Genomic DNA, 12360 nt, shown 5'->3' with positions numbered 1-12360 from the left:
ATGTTAGGGGTCGGAGCCCAGAGGCAAACTAACAGAAATGCTCCACAGAGCAGGAAGGGGGGACAATGAGCGCAACCCAGTGATCGGGTGCTGAAGTCCAAGGCTGCCTCCAAGAGCCAGAGCACGCCGGGAAACTGGAAGAGGCCACAGAGCCAGGAAGCAGTGGTCCAAAGACAGCTTAGTGCCAAGGCAGAGGGATGTGGCCGCCATGCTCGTGGATACCGCCGGGGCCCTGACTGCAAAGGGGGCTGCTCCGGCTGCTCTCTAGGCCAGACATCAAAATGGAGCCACCCGGGGCTGGGAAGGTGGCTCAGTGGTAGAGCGCTTGCCTTGCATGCTCAAGGCCCTGGGTTCAATTCCTCAGCACCACATAAACAAAAAGCCGGAAGTGGCGCTGTGGCTCAAGTGGTAGAGCACTAGCCTTGGGCTGAAGAGCTGAGGGACAGCGCCCAGGCCCAGAGTTCAGGCCCCACGACCGGACCCAAAAAAAAAAAATGGAGCCACCTAGACTACTGCTCTTCCCCACCTGAAACTCAGTTGTCCCGTGGCTTGCCAGGAGCCAGGGTGGGAGACGGCCACTGTACCCCAGACAGGAGGAGCGGGAGTGGCCTAAGCATGCCACAAGGCCTAGAAGCGAACAAACACACAAACCCAAAGACATGAACTGCAAACATAAATCCACAGCCTCGGGCCTGCAATCCTAGCTGCTCAGGAAGCTGAAGTCCAAAGCCAGTTGGAAGCCAGTGTGGGCAGGAAAACGCCTGAGACTTATCTCCAATTCACTGAAGTAAGAATCCATCTTGGCTGAGTGGTGGATGGTAGAGAATTGAGTATAACTGGTATCTTGTGGAGTGGGGGCCGGCAGGGCTGTGATGGCTGTGTCTGAATTCCTAGAGGCAGGCCGGGGACTTGGACAATTGTTACTAGACCCTCCAGTCCTGTGGTTTTTGTTTGTTTGTTTTTGCCAGTCCTGGGGCTTGAACTCAGGGCCTGGGTGCTGTCCCTGAGCTTCTTTTGCTCAACGCTAGCACTCTACCACTTGAGCCACAGCACCACTTCTGGCTTTTTCTTTGTATGTGGTGCTGAGGAATGGAACCCAGGGCTTCACGCATGTGAGGCAAGCGCTCTACCACTGAGCCACCTTCCCAGCCCGATCCTGCCAGTCTTGGGTCCCTGTGACACCGTCCCCTGGACCAGGACACACCTAGGCCCAGACAAGCTCCAGTGGCCATGATGCCATGCCTCGTGTCTGCTGACCCCCTCAGGTCACCATGGAGTCCCTCTGGGGCTTCTTTTTCTGCTCTTTCTTTGCTTTACTGCGTTCATGGTTCAATTTTCTAACAGTGTTCTGGGCTCTGAGTTCAAGCCCCACGACCAACACAAGTAAATAAATAAAATCCATGAGAAAATACACCACAGGAGAATTCAAAAACATGAAAAACAGGGAAATAATGGAGAAGACTTTCCATTACATACAATTAATGCCCAGAAATCAATAAGAAAGACAAGCCAAACAGAATCCAGAAACACATAAAAAAAATTATACACTATGACCAGGTAGGCTTCATCCCAGAGATGCAGGGATGGTTTAACATACGTAAGTCAATAAATGTAATCCAACACATCAACAGAGCCAAGGTCAAGAATCACATGATTATCGCCACAGATGCAGAAAAGGCCTTTGATAAAATTCAACATTCATTCATGCTAAAAGCTCTGGAGAAAACAGGAATAGAAGGAACATTTCTAAAAACAATAAAAGCCATTTATGACAGACCAATAGCCAATATTATACTTAATGGGGAAAAGCTACAACCAATTCTCCTAAAATCAGGAAGAAGGCAAGGATGCCCACAGTCTCCACTCCTCTTCAATATAGTCCTGGAACCCTTAGCCAGGGCAATAAGGCAAGAAAAAGACATTAAAGGGATCCGCATAGGGAAAGAAGAAGTTAAACTATCCCTTTTTGCAGACGACATGATGCTATACCTTCACGATCCCAAAAACTCCATCCCCAAACTCTTAGAAATCATAAATCACTTCGGCAAAATAGCAGGATACAAAATAAACCCACAAAAATCAGTTGCCTTCCTGTACACTGACAATGTACAAGAAGAGAGGGAAATAAAGGGAGCAACCCCATTCACAATAACCTCCCAAAAAATAAAATATTTAGGAATTAACCTAACCAAAGATGTAAAAGAACTATTTAATGAGAACTATAAAAAGTTAAAGAAAGAAATTGCAGAAGACACTAGGAAATGGAAAGACCTCCCATGCTCTTGGATAGGCCGACTTAATATAGTAAAGATGGTAATACTTCCAAAACTAATATACAAATTCAATGCAATTCCTATTAAAATCCCAATGACGTACATCACTGAAACACAGAAAACAGTCCAAAAATTCATATGGAACAACAAAAGACCTAGAATAGCCAAAACAATTCTAGGGGATAAAAACAATATGGGAGGGCTATCCATGCCGAACTTCAAACTCTACTACAGAGCTGTAATAACAAAGACAGCATGGTACTGGCACAAAAACAGACCCGAAGACCAATGGAACAGAATAGAAGATCCAGAAATAAATCCACAGGCCTACAGCCAGCTGATATTCGACAAAGTAGCCAAAGACATACAATGGAAGAAACACAGCCTCTTCAACTGCTGGTGCTGGGAAAACTGGGCGACCACATGCAGAAAACTAAAAGTGGACCCCAGCCTATCACCATGCACCAACATCAACTCAAAATGGATTAAAGACCTTAACATTAAACCTGAATCTCTGAAACTACTGCAGGACAGAGTAGGAGAGACACTTGAACTAATAGGCACAGGAAGGAACTTCCTGAACAGAGTCCCAGGGTCACAACAAATTGGAGAGAGATTCGACAAATGGGACTATCTTAAAAAGCTTCTGCACAGCTAAATCTATCGCAACTAAGCTAGAAAGACAACCAACTAATTGGGAAAAAATATTTACCAGCAATATATCAGACAAGGGGTTAACATCCTGTATATACAGGGAACTCAAGAAACTAATCCCTCCCAAACCTAATAAACCAATTACTAAATGGGCAAGGGAACTAAAGCAGGACTTCTCAAATGAAGAAATAAAAATGGCAAAGAAACACATGAGGAAATGTTCATCATCCCTGGTGGTGAAGGAAATGCAAATAAAGACAACCCTGAGATACCACCTCACCCCAGTCAGAATGTCCCACATCCACAAATCAGCCAACGACAAATGCTGGAGGGTATGTGGAGAAAGAGGAACCCTATTACACTGCTGGTGGGAATGTACACTTATACAACCACTTTGGAAAGCAGTCTGGAGGGTCCTTAGAAAGCTAAAGATTGACCTCCCTTACGACCCAGTCATACCACTTCTAGGCATCTACCCGGAACAACAGGAACCAATATAGAAGGACACGTGCACCTCCATGTTTATTGCAGCACTGTTCACAATAGCTAGGATATGGAAACAACCCAGATGTCCTACCACAGATGAATGGATCCAAAAATTGTGGTATCTATACACAATGGAATATTATGCTGCCATTAGAAATGATAAAATAATGGCAGGGAAATGGATGGAGCTAGAAGGAATCATGTTGAACGAGGTAAGCCAAGAGCAAAGAGACAAACGGTACATGGTCTCCCTGATAAGTGGATGCTAAATCCAAAATGTTAGGTGATATGACAAAACTAACAGGACTTAAGAAACAAAGAACTCCCACTCATCTGGTCGAACCACTACTAAATATCCCCATGCTGCTGATCACATGTATGGTGTATAACATGTGTACACTGATATATGTTATAGACTGTGATAGACAATTTGCTCCAGAAAAGTTAGAATGAACTTGTGACTTTAAATGAGCATCATTATTCCACAATACTGTGAAATTCGGGAAATTATGTAATCACTTAATCACAATCAAAAAAAAAAAAACAAAACTTCGGGGAAGGTAGGGAGGGAAAGGATGGTAGGGGGAAAATAATGGAGGGGGTAACCTTACTCATGTAACTGTAACCCTCTGTATAGTATCTTGATTAAAAAAAAAAAAAAAAAAAAAGACAAGCCAGGCTCTGGTGGCTCATACCTATAATCCTAGCTACTCAGGAGGCTGAGATCTGGTTCAAAGACAGCCTGGGCAAAAGACTCCATAATACTCTTATCTCCAATAAACCAGAAAACCAGAAGTGGCGCTATGGCTCAAGTGGTAGAGCACTCACCTTAAGCTAAAGACTGAAGGACAGCAACCAGGCCCAGAGTTCAAGCCCCACGACCACCACCACTTCCACCAACAACATAAATAAGAAAGACAACCACTACACTAACTGGCAGAGAACAGAAAAAACACACACTTCCAAACAAGTAACCAGGTTGATACCTATTACCTTGGAACATTACTGGAGAGGGGTTTGGAGGAAATAACATTTAAACTGCAGGGGGCTGGGCGCCGGTGGCTCATGCCTGTAATCCTATCTACTGAGGAAGCTGAGATCAAGGATCGAGGTTCAAAGCCAGCCTGGGCAGGAAAGTCCGTGAGACTCATCTCCAATTAACCATTAGAAAACCGGAAGTGGTGCTGTGGCTCAAACGGTAGAGCACTTGCCTTGAGCTGAAGAGCTGAGGGACAGAGTCCAGGCCCAGAGTTCAAGCCCTGGGACCGACCAAAAAAAAAAACAAAACTGCAGGGGGTGGAGGGGTGTAAGCTGGTGTCCGGGTGAAGGAGATTTGAGATAATGTCCACCAAGGGCGTTTCCCTCCCTCTGCGGGGTAGGGCTGAACCCGGCACGTAGCATGCTAGCCAGTGCCCAGTGATGCCCTTGGGGATGGCCATCCTCTGTCCTTTTTGGCCCAGGTCTGGCTGTGCTGCCAGGCGAGGCCTTCAGAAGCCACAGCCAGCTCAGCGCTCCGCTGCGCTGAGGTTCTGCTGAGGCTGCCAGCGGCAGGGCAGCAGCCCGCAGGACGCACTGGGCTCTGGCTCCACCCTGCTGGCTCTGGTCTGTTCTTTTCAAGTGGCCTTTCCTTTACCTCACCTTCCTGCTGCCTGCTGTGCCCACCGGGGCTTCAGGAAAAGTCTAACACCTTCCCAGTAACCAGCGGCCTATGCTAGAGCTGCGGGCAGCGGTGCACGGGACGCCCATGACCGGTGGATGGAGGGGGCCGTGGCCTAGAGCAGGACCCCGTCCTGGCTTCATGACAGTGAGTGAGCTCTGAGAACTGAGCTCTGTGTGTGCGTGTGCTTGTGTGTATGCTGGGGCTTGAACTCAGGGCCTTGTGCCTCTTGTTTTTTTCTGCTTATATCTGGTGTTCTACCACTTATACCATGCCTTTAACTCTGGAATTTTGCGGCTGGCTGGTTTTGAGCTCTAACCCTCAAATCTCAGCCTGCGGATTAGCTCGGCCCGCAGGTGGGCACCACCTGGCTGTGCTGGTCTTTTCTGCTGTGGAACTGTCCACACTGCGTCCTTTCGGTAGGGAGGCAGACTCCATCCCTGTGCACGGTTGCAGGGCCTGTGGTACGTGGTCTGGGAAACGGGATGCGAGGGAAAGGACAGCAGATGGAAGACTGCTAAAAGGAAAGCTAGGGAATGGAATGGACTAAAGAATGCAACACCTTGACTCCACTCCCTGGAGGTCAGGGTGCCTGTGCGTGTCCGGGCCCCGCCTGGGCCGGCCTGTGGTGTCCGGGCCGCCTGGGCCAGCCTGTGCGTGTCTGACCCCGCCTGGGCCGGCCGGGGTGTCCTACCTGTCATGGAGTGATCCAGCGAAGGGCTGGAGCCCAGGTCTAGGAGCCGCCAGGTGTCCTGCAGGGAGCTGCTGGCCAGTGAGGACGACCTGTGGGCAAGGTGTCCGTCTTCCCCAGGGATGTCCTGAGCCTGCCGTGGCTTCGGAGACCGGTTTTCTTTCTGGCAAGTGGCAGTCTGCCTCCACAGGAGTGAGGCGGGACAGGGTCAGCAGGGCTGGCCTGTGGCCAGCCTCCCTCCCCAGCTCCCCAGGCGACGGGGAGCACTGGATGGGCCGCCAGGTGGGGGCCACTGTGGGGAGGGTGCACATGGGGTTGTGTCCCTCTACCAAGCCCACCGCCCTTCCCAGCCCCTGCTCTACCCCAGGCCCCTTGGTGGGGCTGCAGCCCCAGCCCCGCCCACGGGGGGGGGGGGGGCCTGGGCTGACCTGTGCGGAGGGGGGCTGGCTCCTCCCAGCCAGCTCCGAGGAGCTCTTTTTCTTTGCACACTTCGGGTCCTGTAGGGAGACAGCAGTCAGTGCCACGTCACGTCGTGTCCTGTTGTGGTGGGCAGCGAGCCTTCCGGTAAGGACAGGAAGCAGCTCTTCCCCGCCTCGGGCCTCAGGGCTGTGTGGAGTGTGGCCTCAGGGTGGACAGTGTGGCCTCCACTGCCCAGGGGCAGCCCGCACTGCACCTCCACAGCTACCTCACAGGGTGCCATGAGCCTGTGCCTGCTTTGTTGTTTGGAATAGATTAATGAAGTTTAAGAAAATATTCTGTCTGTTGGGATGAAGCAGAAGCCGGGTAATGTGAACGTTTTGCTGAAGGGACAACAAGCATGTTTATTTGATGTTCTGGAGATTTCTTCAAATAAAACATATTTAGAACTGGGCGCCATTGGTTTATGCCTATCATCCTAGCTACTCTGGAGGCTGAGATCTGAGAATTAAGTTTGGAATCAGCCAATTAGCAAGCAAAAGGCAGAAGTAAGCATGACTTTGGTGGTAAGGTACTAGTCCAGTGGGACCCAGAGGCCCTGAGTTCAAGTCCCAGTACTGGAATAATAACACACACACACACACACACACACACAAACACAAGGCTGGGAAGGTGGCTCAGTGGTAGAGCGCTTGCCTTGCATACATGAAGCCCTGGGTTCCATTCCTCAGCACCACATAAGCAGAAAAAGCCAGAAGTGGCGCTGTGGCTCAAGTGGTAGAGCGCCAGCCTTGAGCTGAAGAGCTGAGGAACAGCGCCCAGACCAGAGTTCAGGCCCCAATGAGAGAGAGAGAGAGAGAGAGAGAGAGAGAACACACACCCAAAAGGCTAAGCAGTGGCTGATACAGGGACACAAAGGTTCCAGGAGTCAGGCGAGGCCCAGTGGTGCTGGGGTCCCACTCAGGGCCAGCCAGGCACGCAGGGGAGTTGCCACACCCTGCATTCAGGTGTCCCCCTCTCAGTGTGTCCTCCCCAGGGCCTTGTCCAGAACTTGGCGGAGCCTGTGGGATCGCCCTGGCCCCAGCCTCAGCCTCAGCCCAGCCCTTCTCCGTTTCTTCTCTTGCAGAACCAACTTCACAGCCTCCGTTCCTCCTCCAGTCCCCTTCCAGGCTGACCCCTCTAGTCCGACTCAGGCTCCACCCTCTGCGGAACACGCCTGCTGAGCTTGTTCTCCGTGGGTGGCCTCGGGCTGGACACCGGTCAAGGATGGAAAAAGAGCACCTCAAACTCCACCCTGCTCCCTCTCCCCCCGGCTCTTTTCTGTTTGTTCTTGATGTTCTTTCTCTGTGCAGCTCACCTCTCCCCGGTCCGGCCCCTGCCCAGGCCCCTCACCCCAGGCCAGCATGCTGCTCCCGCACGGGAGGCCTTGGCTCCCAGCTGGCTGGGACAAAGCTGGGTGTTACGGAAGACATTATGAAGGTGCATACCTGAGTTCCACAGGGCTGCAACTCTCCTAAAGGCTGTGTGGGACACACCGGTGCCTCAGAGGGCGCTGGGCGTGGGGGCTCCTGGGCAGGAGGAGGGGGATGAGGAGGTGGCTTCCCTGTAAATGAGATTGGGGAAAGGCTGCCTCGGTTAGTGGCTCTGAATTTCTCTCTCCTGAGGGCAAACACTCAAAAGAATAACATGCTCCTCCCCAAAGCCAAGGCAACAGGACCTACCACACAGCCCCCGCAGGGCCCACCCGCAACCGGCTCCCAGGCAGCAGTGCACAGGCAGGAATGAACGTGCCCCAAAGACAGACAGACAGATAGATAGAGGCAGCTAGGCATGGTGCCGTACACCTGGAGTCCTAACTACTTGAAGGTGAGAAGGACAGTCTGGGACACCAAGGCAAGACCCTTTCTTTAAAAATGAAAGAACCAGGAAGTGTCGCTGTAGCTCAAGTGTTAGAGCGCTAGCCTTGAGCTGAAGAGCTGAGGGACAGCGCCCAGGCCCAGAGTTCAAGCCCTATGACCGACCAAAAAAAAAAATTATTAATCAATAGACAAATAATCGCAAAATCATAAAAATGAAAGAACCAGCCGGGTGCTGGTGGCTCACCCCTGTAATCCTAGCTACTCAGAAGGCTGAAATCTGAGGATCACGGTTCGAAGCCAGCCTGGGCAGGAAAGTCCGTGAGACTCCTATCTCCAATAAACCACTCGAAAACCAGAAGTGGTGCTGTGGCTCAAGCGGTAGAGCCCTCACCTTGAGCTGAAGAGCGCAGGGACAGCGCTCAAAGCCCAGAGTTCAAGCCCCACGACTGACCAAAACAAAAAACAAACAAACAAACAAAAAAACGAAAGAACTTGGGGCTGGGAAGGTGGCTCAGTGGTAGAGCGCTTGCCTCGCATGCACAAAGCCATGGGTTCCATTCCTCAGCACCACGTAACAGACAGAGCCAGCAGTGGCGCTGTGGCGCAAGTGGTAGGGTAGCACTAGCTTTGAGCAAAAGAAGCTCAGGGACAGCGCCCAGGCCCTGCGTTCAAGCTCAAGCCCCCAGGACTGATCAATAGAGGTGTTTTTTTATTTTTATTTTTCCAGGGCTGAGGACTGAACCCAGGGCCTTGTGCGCACCGAGTGGGCGCCCTTCCGCTGGGCTAAACCCCCAGCCCCTCCAGCACTGATAAAAATACAAAAAGAAAAACAACACCCACTAAAGAAACCAACCCCCCCCCCAAAAAAAAAATCAAACACAAAACAAAAACAGGCACCAGTGAGTGGCTCACGTCTGTCACCCTAGCTATTGAGGAGGCTAAGACCTGAGAATTGCAGTTCAAAGACAGCCTGAGCAGGAAAATCTGTACCATTCTTATCTCCAATTAATTACCAAAAGAGCTGGTAGAGCTTTTGGCTGTGTAGAGCTGTGGTTCAAGTGGTAGAGCGCTAGCCTTGAGCAAAAGAGCTCACGGACAGCACCCAGGGCCTGAGTTCAAGCTCTAGGATCAGCACCAAAGAGGGAGTGGGGGAAGCAATGAAGCCAGGTACCGGTGGCCCACACCTATAATCCTGGGGCTTAGGAGGTCTGCCTGGACAGACCGGCACATACGTGACACAGAGGCATTTTTTTTTCCTGGTTCTGGGGCTTGAACTCTGGGCCTCACTTGCTAAACAGACACCCCATAGCCTCCCTCAGACCTGCGTGCTCCTTTTTTTTTGTTTTTTTTTGCCAGTCCTGGGCTTGAACGCAGGGCCTGGGCGCTGCCCCTGAGCTTCTTTTGCTCAAGGCTAGCACTCTACCACTTGAGCTACAACGCCACTTCTGGCTTTTTCTGTATATGTGGTGCTGAGGAATGGAAACCAGAGATTCATGCGTGCTAGGCAAGCACTCTACCCCTGAGCCACCTTCCCAGCCCATTTGCTCAGTTTTGATTCCCAAATGAACATTTTTACAATCAGATTTTGTATGTGTATGGCATGCTGAATGAAATGTGCATACTCTAAAACTTGTGTACACACAGCTAGCACGTTGGATCAACTGGCTAACCAGGTCCCTCAACCTTTATTCCTCAATAATTTCTAAATAAGTCAGAGATTTGGGAGGGAAAATAACACAATAATGAAAAATGGCGAAAGGAAAAAAAAGGCCACAAAAATGGAAGAAATACAAAGCAGGGGAAGCGTGCTGGCGGTGCGCTTGAGGTTCCAGCTCTGGAGAGAGACTGGAGTGATGCGGGTTTGAGGCCAGCCCAGGCAAAAAGTTAACCCTCATTGCAACCAAAACCAACATGGTAGGCGTGAGCCTGCAAACCCAGCTCTGAGGACGGGAGGCGGAGGGCCCCAGCAAAGCATCAGAGGACCAGGAATGTTGCTGAAGCAGATGGCTGGAGGAGGCACCGTGCCCTAAGTGCAAATCTCAGCACCGTAACAAGAAATACAAACAATGCAATATTTGTGCGTGTCTCTATCGGCCTAACAAATCTTATGATGCGCATTTAGCTTGGTGAGGCTGTGGTCAAAGGAGCATTTTTACTTATTGCTACAAAAATCTCTCCGCATTGCATGTCTTGGCAGAGAAGAGGCGCAGGCACCACCCAGAGGCGACTGCAGGAGGTGAGGAATCATAAGCACCACGCTCCACCCCTCAAAACACCTGCGCACAATGACCTGAAACGCACATCTGCAACCGTGTGTGAGTGCACCTGTGAAGGCGTATGTGGAGGAGCACACCTGTGGGTGTGAGGACACGTGTGAAGGCATGTGTGCAGGAGCACACCTGTGGGTGTGGACACGTGTGAAGGCGTGTGTGGAAGAGCACACCTGTGGGTGTGGACACGTGTGAAGGCGTGTGTGGAAGAGCACACCTGTGGGTGTGGACACGTGTGAAGGCGTGTGTGGAAGAGCACACCTGTGGGTGTGTGGACACGTGTGAAGGCGTGTGTGGAAGAGCACACCTGTGGGTGTGGACACGTGTGAAGGCGTGTGTGGAGGAGCACACCTGTGGGTGTGGACACGTGTGAAGGCGTGTGTGGAGGAGCACACCTGTGGGTGTGGACACGTGTGAAGGCGTGTGTGGAAGAGCACACCTGAGTGTGGACACGTGTGAAGGCGTGTGTGGAAGAGCACACCTGTGGGTGTGGACACGTGTGAAGGCATGTGTGGAAGAGCACACCTGTGGGTGTGAGGACACGTGTGAAGGCGTGTGTGGAGGAGCACACCTCTGGGTGTGGACACGTGTGAAGGCGTGTGTGGAAGAGCACACCTGTGGGTGTGAGGACACGTGTGAAGGCGTGTGTGGAGGAGCACACCTCTGGGTGTGGACACGTGTGAAGGCGTGTGTGGAAGAGCACACCTGTGGGTGTGGACAGGTGTGAAGGCGTGTGTGGAGGAGCGTGGCCCGTGGGTGTGGACACGTGTGAAGGCGTGTGTTGAACAGCACACCTGTGGGTGTGGACAGGTGTGAAGGCGTGTGTGGAGGAGCACACCTGTGGGTGTGGACACGTGTGAAGGCGTGTGTGGAGGAGCACACCTGTGGGTGTGGACACGTGTGAAGGCGTGTGTGGAAGAGCACACCTCTGGGTGTGGACAGGTGTGAAGGCGTGTGTGGAAGAGCACACCTGTGGGTGTGGACACGTGTGAAGGCATGTGTGGAGGAGCGTGGCCCGTGGGTGTGAGGACACGTGTTTCTAGCCAGGCGCAGAAGTAGACTTCTACCACGTGGGACACGCCTCCAGCCCAGGTCTGTGCTAGTTACTTTGGAGATGGGGTCTGGCATGCTCCCAGCCCACGCTGGCTTCAAGCTGCTATCCTCCTAGCTCTCAACTTAGGTCTCAACCTTTGGAGTAGCTAGGGTTTTAAGCATGAGCGATTAGCACCCACAGCACTATGTGAATGTTTTATTTTATGACTATTTTTTGCCAGTTCTGGGACTTGAACTCAGGGTCTGGGCACTATCCCTGAGCTTCTTTTGCTCAAGGCTAGCACTCTACCACTGGAGCCACAGCGCCACTTCTGGCTTTTTCTGCTTATGTGGTGCTGAGGAACGGAACCCAGGGCCTCATGCATGCGAGGCAAGCGCTCTACCACTGAGCCACCTTCCCAGCCCTGTGTGAACATTTTAATTCTGAGAAGCATTGCCCAGAATTTTAATTGTGAACAATTTAATCCCACAGTACACTACTGACTTTCAGTGTCAGGGTAATTTTCATCTGTTTAGGTTGAGAAGCTTCTTCTCAGCATGAATGGGTGATGTGAAAAAGAATGAACACACAGCCCGTGGGCAGGACTGCTGAGGATGAGCCCTAGGTCACAGCACTTGTGAACCCCTCCCACGGGCCCGGCCGCACACCTGCCATCCCAGCTACTCCACAGGCTGAGAGCTGAGAATCACAGTTTGAAGCCAGCCAGTGCAGTCCATAAGACTCTTATCTCCAATGAACCACCAAAAAAGCCAGAAGTGGAGCTGTGGCTCAAGTGATAGAGTGCTAGCCCTAAGCACAAAAGCTCAAGGACATCACTCAGGCTGAGTTCAAGCCCTAGATCTGGCACCAAAAAAGAAAAGAAAAAGAGAACGTAAATTCCAGATGAATGAAATGCCACTGAAAACTACAATCTCAGGCTCAGAGGTGCGTAGGGTCACGGGCAAAAGCTTTTAATGAAACACCAATGATTGACATTGAATGAGAAGGGGCAGAGATCTC

The 12360-nt window shown here is 51.4% G+C and overlaps 1 protein-coding gene across 4 annotated transcripts in view; it reads right to left on the bottom strand.

Annotated features, from left to right (window-relative positions):
* The window catches only part of Ccdc57 (coiled-coil domain containing 57), an 82785-nt gene that overhangs the window by 30104 nt on the left and 40321 nt on the right, over nucleotides 1-12360 (bottom strand). For 3 of the 4 annotated variants that reach the window (XM_042668717.1, XM_042668719.1, XM_042668718.1), the window contains 3 exons: nucleotides 7666-7781; nucleotides 6190-6258; nucleotides 5765-5939 (listed from right to left, as the gene is read on the bottom strand). In XM_042668717.1, the coding sequence (XP_042524651.1) occupies nucleotides 5765-5939; nucleotides 6190-6258; nucleotides 7666-7781 (360 nt within the window). Of the gene's footprint in view, nucleotides 1-5764; nucleotides 5940-6189; nucleotides 6259-7058; nucleotides 7428-7665; nucleotides 7782-12360 lie in introns of those variants that run through there. The other variant, XR_006145729.1, reaches the window with a different exon arrangement.

The sequence above is a fragment of the Dipodomys spectabilis genome, unplaced genomic scaffold (assembly GCF_019054845.1).
Source record: "Dipodomys spectabilis isolate Male_0828 unplaced genomic scaffold, ASM1905484v1 ptg000476l, whole genome shotgun sequence".
In the NCBI taxonomy this organism is placed as follows: domain Eukaryota; kingdom Metazoa; phylum Chordata; class Mammalia; order Rodentia; family Heteromyidae; genus Dipodomys; species Dipodomys spectabilis.
Note: the sequence above shows the minus strand (reverse complement) of the source record. Positions and strands in the feature narration are given on the sequence as shown.